At 37.6% G+C, this 9,027-nt stretch overlaps 1 protein-coding gene across 1 annotated transcript in view; it reads left to right on the top strand.

The window, feature by feature from the left end:
* The window catches only part of USP54 (ubiquitin specific peptidase 54), a 134,546-nt gene that overhangs the window by 73,591 nt on the left and 51,928 nt on the right, over positions 1-9,027 (top strand). The window contains exons 2-4 of the mRNA XM_023737678.1: positions 2,848-3,415; positions 3,532-3,695; positions 6,516-6,608. Coding sequence (XP_023593446.1) covers positions 3,549-3,695; positions 6,516-6,608 — 240 coding nt within the window. The 5' untranslated portion in view covers positions 2,848-3,415; positions 3,532-3,548. The remainder of the gene's footprint in view (positions 1-2,847; positions 3,416-3,531; positions 3,696-6,515; positions 6,609-9,027) is intronic.

Here is a 9,027-nt window from a genome sequence, read left to right on the forward strand (position 1 = left end):
CCTTTTCATAGAGATAGTATTCAAGCCTTATTCTATATTATTTTGTTGTCCTATCTATATTCTTTGTCTTTTTCTCTCTTCTTTTTTTTTTTTTTAGTTTGGGGATGCCAATATCATCTGGCATGGTATTATCTACTAGTTTAATGATCTTGGTCATGATTCTGAGTTGAATCACTAATACTGCATATAAAAACCAAAACCCACTGCCATGGATTTGATTGACTTGTAGTGGCCCCATAGGATTTGCAAGGCTGTAAATCTCTACAGAAGTAGACTGCCACATCTTTCTCCCGCGGAGCCACTGGTGGTTTCAACTGCAGACCATTCTGTTAGCAGTCCATTACTTTAACCACTGTGCCACCAGGGCTCCTCAGTACTGCATATAAAAAACCAAACCCGTTGCCGTCGAGTCGATTCCGGCTCACAGCTACCCTATGGGACAGAGTAGAACTACCCCATAGAGTTTCCAAGAAGCGCCTAGTGGATTCGAACTGCTGACATTTTAGTTAGGAGCCATAGCACTTAACCACGACACCACCAGGGTTTCCCAGTACTGCGTATAGTACAAGGTAATTTTTATATGCTTTTAAACTTTTTTTTTTTTTTTACAGATATCAATTCCTTTCAACTTAAAAAAAATAATTTAAAACTTACAGGAAAGTTGCAAGAAATGGTACAAAGAATTTCCATATAGGCTTCAGCAAGAGTCACCTACTGTTAACATTTTGCTACATTTGTTTTACCATTGTTTCTGTCTCTCTATATTATTTTTCTTCCGACTCATTTGAGAGTAATTGCAGACATTTTACTTCTTTACCCCTAAATACTTTATTGCCTAAGAAGTTCTTTGTTTAAAAAAAAAACAGGTTGTTAGAGTCACATATGTAGAGCCATAATTTATTTTCTCATATATCTTCAGTAGATGGCAGTGGGGGAGGATTCTGTTGTTTGGTGCTGGACCTACAACTTAAATGTGATGTTTTCAATTTGTCATTAATATTTCACTGGACCATTTGTTAACTACATCTCTTGGATTTGTTCTATTTGTCTTTCACCTCTAGTTTCTGACACACCTAGAGCAAGTATGAAAGCTCATTGCCTTACTCTACATAATGCTGCCATTCAGAGCCTGAGAATCCTTCTTATCTACTGCCTTTTTTCCCTTTTGCTCCCTGTACTCAGGGTATGTGTTATAGGGCAAAGTGAGTTTCAGTAGGCTCCTAATATGGATACTGGAAACCTGCCTACCAGCCAAGTCCTTTTGGCTGTGAGCGAAGTGGAGGCTTGGTTAATTGTCATTCCTTTGCCCCAGTTGAGCTAAAGGAATGCTGCATGGCTTGTTGGAAGTTGCTTAGCGGCTTCAAGTGGGGAGGGTCTTGTAGTCTGTGTGGGAAGCCTGGATTCCTTTCTGGTGCCATGTTAATCATGAGGCTGTATTTATTGAGGGCCTCCTGTATGACTAGCATTTTGATAGGAGCTTTTGGAGTAGTATAATATAATACATAATTAAGTTACACTATAATAGTCAAACAATTCTAGCTCTGCCACTTATCAACTTTGAATTGGGCAAGTTAATGTCTTTAAGCCTCACTTTACTCTTCTATACAGTGGGGCTAATAGTACTTATCTGATGGGGTTGTTATGAGGATTAAATAAAGAATGTTAGTGTTTAGCACAAACCTGACACTAGTTAGTGTTTCATTTCAAATAGACATATTTGGGATATGTGACTGACACCATATAAAACGAACAGAGTGAAAAAAACAAATAGGTAATAATGACAGTGCAGTATACAATCAAATACTTTAATTGTGACATGCAGATTATAAATAGTCTAGGAATTTAGAGAAGGGAAAGAACAGTCTTGTGCAACCATTTAATATTCCTGTGCCTCAAATTTTCCACTGGACACACTAGAGATAGTGCTAGGTTATCTCCCAGAGAATAATTAAGATGTTGGAGCTTTTATGTTTTTTTAGGTGGTGCATAGGATGGGGGAAAGGAAAGGAGAAACTTGGGGAACTATTAGAAACCAGTTTTAACACTTGTATTCTTAATTTTTTTCTCATGTAGACGTTGCAGCTTTGTAGGAAAACTTAAAATTGGCGATTAGAAGCATTTCCTTCCAGAGAAGGTGCTTGCTTTCGTATTACTTCCTGTTGCTTGTCTGGCATTTTAATTAATTGAAAACTAAAGTTGGTTAGTCAGTGGCCTTTGATTGTGAACCTCTCTAATATAACCTGAGGAGTACGTGATTTGTAACTCAAATTATCTCATTTGTCCTCTGACAAAAAACAAACAAACAGAGCAGGCGAAGATTCAGTTCTCTGGGACTGGATGTTAAGGACATATGATTTACCCACCATGAGTGTTTCTCTGGCAGGGGACATCTTTCCTCAGAACAGCCTCCAGACTGATAACTTGGCCCTCCCACCTTTAAACAGGCTTTCGTAACCATACACATGTAAAACACTCTTTAAAAAGTGTTTTACTCACAACATTCAAAAGAAATTGTTTCAATTCCCTGTTTGGTGTGTGCTTCCTTGGTGATTTTTTTTGTTAGCTTGATTCTCTTAAGTTTACATTGATTTTTATTTCCTTCAAGAAAAATTCAGAGAGATTTCTCATGAAAGCAGAGTGTTTTTTGTTTTTTTTTTGCCTCCTTGGTTTGAGTGTTTCTCTTTATTTGTTGTTGTTAGCTTTTTTTTTTTTTTGGCATTGTTTGCCAAGGTTTCAAGTTTATAGCGAGAGGTGAGGCAGCGTTGATCTTGGCAGAACAGCACAAAGCCAGTAGAGTCATTAAGTGACGCAAGCTTTTGATTTTTTTTTTTTTCCTTTCTGTTAAAGCTCTCTGGCACAGCTGGCTATTCTAGTCACAGAAGAGAAGAGGAAAAGAGACTTTCTGAAGGTCTGGATGGGATAATAGAAGTTTGGGGCACATTACAAGACAGCAGCAACAGCATCAACAAAAAACCCATGTAATGCAAACAAGCTTCTTGGCCTTGTGGAATCTTTGTCAGTTGCTCAGAACTTGAGTTACCCTTTTTACTTGAGAGGATGATGGGACAAGGCAATAAAGGACGAGGAGGGTTATGTTGGATTCCTGCTTATCTGTCTGCCTCTTCTTCTAGTTGGAAAAATCTTCAATCCACAAGAAGCATTAAAAACAAGCCTATAGAACACATCTTCCCCTGATCCTAGATGCTGTTGGAGTAGAGGATTACAGCCACTTCACCAGGATTTTATGGAGGCAGTTCAAAAAAAATAGAAGGAAGCAATACTTAGATTTCTCTGTTTGCATTAGTCCTGTGCCATGTTACATTTTGGGCATCGTTTGGAGTAGGTGAAGCTCTGTCATTGGGATCTAAGAGAATACCTGGATCCCTTGAGCTACATATATGATGTTTGGAAGATTGTAAACTCAAAATCTTTCAACATAAATTCATTAAATTCTGGATTCTTTTTCTACTGAGGACTTAAGCAGAAAAAAACTGCTGGCAAAAAGATACAAAGCCTTCTCTGTGTTTTCAGGCTAAATGTGAACAGTAATGTCTTGGAAGAGGAATTATTTTTCAGGGGGCCGTGGTAGTGTCCAAGGAATGTTTGCACCTCGAAGTTCAAGTTCCATAGCCCCCAGCAAAGGCCTCAGCAATGAGCCAGGACAAAATAGCTGCTTCCTCAATAGTGCCCTGCAGGTAAGAGTAATTTTTTTCTTTTTGGTGAACTTTGATGTTTAGTTGTTGATGCTGTTTTTCTGGTAACCCTTCTAAATATAATACTTGACAGTCTCTGAGGTCAGCAGCCTGAGATCATTTTTTCAGTTTATCTTTGTGATCTTAGACAAGTCACTTTATCTCTTTGAATCTCAGTTACCTCATTTTGTAAAAAGAGGATCAATAATAATAATAGAAAGGTAATAGCTGTAACTACTACTGCTTACCTGCCTAAAGGAAGGGGCGTGGACCAGGTAATCTTTCTACCTGTTTATTGACTGTATTCCTGAACAGTCTTTACTACTTCCTCTTTTTTTTTCCTTTTGAGACTAAAGTGTCTTATCACCCTAGTTGATTTTCTCTAGTATAGAGAACAAAATTCCTTCCACAGATCAAAGATTATCAGATATGTTATTTTTTGCTCATAATATCCAGGCTCTTAACACACACATTGAATGGAGTCTAGCCTTTGATTGTCCATTTCTTCATCTCTTCTTTCTGAGCTGTCCTGTATTGGCTCATGATCAGCACCTTGTCAGCTATGCTTGGGTAAAGCTAGTGGAAAATGAATTCCGCTAATGCGATTAGTGGTAGAATTTTCACCTTCTATGTGGGAGACCCGGGTTCATTTTGGGACCAAAGGACCTAAGATGCAGCCACTGCTCATCACTCAGTGGAGGCTTCTATGTTGCTGTGATGCTGAACAGGTTTCAGTGGAGCTTCTAGACTAAGGCAGAATTGGAAGAAAGGCCAGGCGATCTGTTTCTGAAAATCAGCCAGTGAAAACCCTGTGGATCACAACAGCCTGATCCCATTGTGTGTGAGGTTGCCATGAGTCAGAAGCTGACTCCGAAGGCAGCTAACAACAACAAGGTGATTATCTATCCCAGATTTTCCCTTTTGGTGTTCTTGCCACCTCAGTGGTCTCAGAATCCCAAAGCTAGATTTTGTCTTCCTGCTGTGCTTAGTCAGGCCCACAGAGTGTTAAGCTCATCCCCCTTTGGCCTCACATTCAAGTAATTACTTTCCCTTCTTTTCTGCTTTTCAGAGAAAAAGTAAGTGAAATTTGCCACCCAAGAGAATAATTATATTGGGTGAAATATTAGCTTTTCTCCTCAGATGGAATGAGAAAATAGATTGAGAGAAGTAAAGACAGTGTATTTAGTTTAAAGAGGACCAGACTTAGGAATTAGGAGACCTGGATTCTACTTTTAGCCCTTCTACAGACTAGCCTTGTGACCTTGTACAAGTAATAGCGTCTCAGTTCACTCATTCATAATACAAGGATCTCGGCAAGCTTATCTAGCTAATGAAAGTTTCATACTTTCTCTTACTTTTCAGGTTTTTGCTTGAAAGCATTAAAAATCCTAATTGCTACCACACATTTCATGCAGTTGATTAGGTTAATTCCGTATGATGCATATTAGGTTTTTGAGTAAATTTGTACGTACTGATAAGTCTTTTTGCAAATTAGAAGCAAGCAAACAGGGTATTGATATAAATGTGTATGTTTACCTCCTTCTTGGTCATTGTCCTATTTTTAGTTCTGTTTCATTCTGTATGTTCTAACTATATTTTCAATAGAATACAATCATATTTATGACTTTCGCTTCCAAATTCCATTGCCATATGCAACGTATCACACACACACACACACACACACACACACACACACACACACACACACACACACTTCTATATCTCATTTAAGGATTGAGGCATTGACGGTTTTGGGGTGCCTATTATAATGAAGAGGAGCCCTGGTTGCGCGGTGGTTAGAGTGCTTGGCTGCTAACCGAAAGGTCAGCGATTTGAACCCACCATCTGTTCCGTGAGAGAAAGCTATGGCAGTCTACTTCCGTAAAGATTTATGGCCTTGGAAACTCTACAGGGGCAGTTCTACTCTGCCCTATAGGGTTGCTATGAGTCAGAATCAACTTGACGAGAATGGGTATTATAATGACGTTGAAAATAACTGTTAGCTATGATTTAATGTTCTAACGTTTAAGATGATAACTGTGTTTGCCATAGATGTATTGAACCCATTACATTCGTTATAAAAATATGTTATTTACTTGGGAATATAGAGCATTTCAAGGAACTTTTAGAATATATACCTTGAGACATGTAAGTAAGAAGCTCTAGAGATGTGCTGTGACCTGAGGCCCAGAGGTAGTGCTTTTTCATATTTGATGCCAGTAAACGTTTCCCAGGCAAGCGGAGTTTCCGAAGGCATTATGCTGTTTACACCATTTTTTTTCCACTGAAGTCCATACATTATTCAGATTTCCTAGTTTTTACCTAATGGCTTTTTCTGTTCTAGAATCTCATCCAGATTCCATGTTATATTTACTTATCATGTCTCTTTAGGCTTTTCTTGGCTGTGACAGTTTCTCAAAATTGTCTCGTTTTTGGTGACAAAATTCCATACTACAGTTCAAGTTTCTACTATAAGTTTAAAAATATCCTCATTTTTTGTAAATGGACCATTGAAATAAACCATATTCTGAAGCATTTAAGCCACAGATTTCCTCTTCAGGATCATGTTTCATATATGTTGCACTGTATGTTCTCTATATGATCTTCATTTCATGTTAAAATTAATATACTTTCCAGAATATGTTTTTTTATCCCTCTTGTTAGATACCTCACCTTTTCTGACATTTATTTTAATATACTAGAATGAGCTTTTCTCTTGGGAATAAAGATATCTTCTACAGTCATTACCTATGTTTGGTTGAGCTCTTTCAAATTAAATGGGGCTCTTTATAGAGTGATGAAGTATTTTCCCTTTGTTGCCAGGTTTTGTGGCACTTGGACATCTTCCGACGTAGTTTCAGGCAGCTCACAACTCACAAGTGTATGGGAGATTCCTGCATCTTTTGTGCTCTCAAGGTAAGTTCTTCAAACTTGTTTCTTCTCAACTACCATTAGGTTGCCAAATGATTAATATTGAGTTGGTTTGGTTAATCAAGGAGATGCTAAAGAATTTGTTGTTGAATTATCTTCCTGTGGTATAGTGCAAAAGATGGATATAATTAGATCTGCTTTCTTCAGAGAATTACTGTGTGGCTCTGGTAGTCTTTTTCTGAACACTTTTTGCCCGTATAGCTGTATTTAATGTGATAGGATATCATTCAAGCATTGTTTTACTTTGGGTGTTTACCTGAAAAGCTAATTCTAAATTTTCATTGGAAAGAATAAAATGACTCAGTTTTAATGGGATTAACTATTGCTTGTTAAAGCAAAGTTTAGCAACAGCCTCATCCTATTGAGAAATGCCGACACTAAAATTTTCCCATAATATTTTCTATTATCATACATAATAGATTTTTTTTTTAATCGGTTCTGTACCCCATGTGTTGTCTGGCTCCAAGATTTTTATTTCTGAATAAAATGAAATTGGTTATTCATTTAGAGTAAAAGAAAACGGCCTAAAATGAGATATTTCTGAGATTTTAGGTGTGCTGCTAAAGAGGAAGAATTAAGATGTATAAAGGGCCAATTCTCCATTACTTTATCTGCTTTTCCAACATGGTAGCATCCCTGTGTTTTCTTGGTCCAGATATACAATGGATTATTTACAGTTGGATAAATCCACCTGAATTCTGGGTGAGTTTCCAGAGTCATTGCTCAATCTCATGAAGTCTGAGTTCTTAGTTTGCCACAGAGATGCTTAGAGATGACCAGTATGTTTCATTTGGTTGATTTTACATCTTAGAGAAGGAATTGTGGCCAAAAAATCTGGGAGAACTTCCCAGTTATATCAGTTACTTGGAACAACTAATTCAAAAAATATTTTTGACCAGCATCTCTTCGGTGTTTTAGGTTCGTGATAGGCAAGTATCTTTAGGAAGAGATACCTGAGTCCTCTGACTTTTTTTTCCCCCACTTGGGTCACAAACATCTTTTTTCTCCACCCTTTGTTTGGAACCATTTTAACTTTTAACATAGAATATAAATTATTAGTTAATTGAGGACTTTAAATATGAAATTTTAATAAAACCAAATCTTTTACAAGTTGATTGTAATATTTCTGACTATGTCCAATGAGGTTGAAGTCCATCTAAAAGAGCATTGACCCTGATTTTTTTGAAAGGTGCATTGACATTAAGTATCTAATTTTAGATAAACAAGAACCACAGTGACCCCTTGGTCAACGAGTCCAAGGGAACTCTGGTTCATGGCATTAAAACCAAAATACCAAGGCAAGATACTTGGTAGGGAGATGTAAATCCTGGAGAAATCCCTGGTAGCAGAATCTAAAACTGAAATCTCTTCTCTGTACCAGGAAGGGAAGATAGAACTTTATAAGACCCCTGACATGCCTTTGACAAGTCAGGACTATGCCATACTCTTCATTAATCCAGGTGGGATTCTGGAGAACTAGCTGTCACACTCTCGTTTCATTTTCCTGAGGGACAAATTGTTACTTTAATATAAATCAGAATCATTATATGACATAAGCCAGAGAGATGAAGAAAACCAATGACTAGATACCCTCTGAGACACCCAAGTACAGAAGGCAAGTTGTTTTTCACCCTATTAGAGCTGAGGAAATCTCTTGGGACCCTTTCAGAGAAGCAGTTGCTTGTGATAGATAGGTCAATGAGCTTAGGGCATCAAAGGCTTTACAGTGTGTCTTCATAACTCTGGACATGTATTAGAATTCTGGTGCTCTCCTCTTCATATAACCTGATTTAACCCTTAGATTTACTTCCCTTCACTGCTTCTTTTGCTATGTTGGGAGTTTATTAAAGTTATTTTTCCCCCTAAAGAGCTTTTTTGGAAACCCTGGTGGCATAGTGGTTAAGAGCTTCGGCTGCTAACCAAAAGGTCAGCAGTCTGAATCCACCAGCCGCTCCTTGGAAACCATATGGGGCAGTTCTACTCTGTCTTATAGGGTCACTATGAGTTGGAATCGACTTGAAGGCAATGGGTTGTTTTTTTTTTTTTGTAAAATGCTTTTTAATTCCTCAGTGCTATGTAAATGTTAAATACTTAAGCTGTGGTTTGCACATACTTCAGGTTTTAGATGGCATTGTTTGCATTCATTTAAATTATCATAATTTGAAAATTATAAATAGACTTGTAATGCAGATGAATTAATTTGAAAGTATGGATGGGCTGAACTTGGTTCTAGCAGCTGAGAAATTTAAAATGTTAGAGTAGCCATAGTTTCTAAGAGACATTCCTTCATCCAAGCTGGAGGGCTTCATTTTCTGAGAGGAAAAGGGAAGGGATGATGAGTACATGAAGAAGCAGTGATGGAGAAGGATGTAGAGCATAATTCTAACTCACAAAAAAAAAAAAA

This window comes from Trichechus manatus, unplaced genomic scaffold (assembly GCF_000243295.1).
Source record: "Trichechus manatus latirostris isolate Lorelei unplaced genomic scaffold, TriManLat1.0 scaffold00106, whole genome shotgun sequence".
NCBI classification, from domain to species: domain Eukaryota; kingdom Metazoa; phylum Chordata; class Mammalia; order Sirenia; family Trichechidae; genus Trichechus; species Trichechus manatus.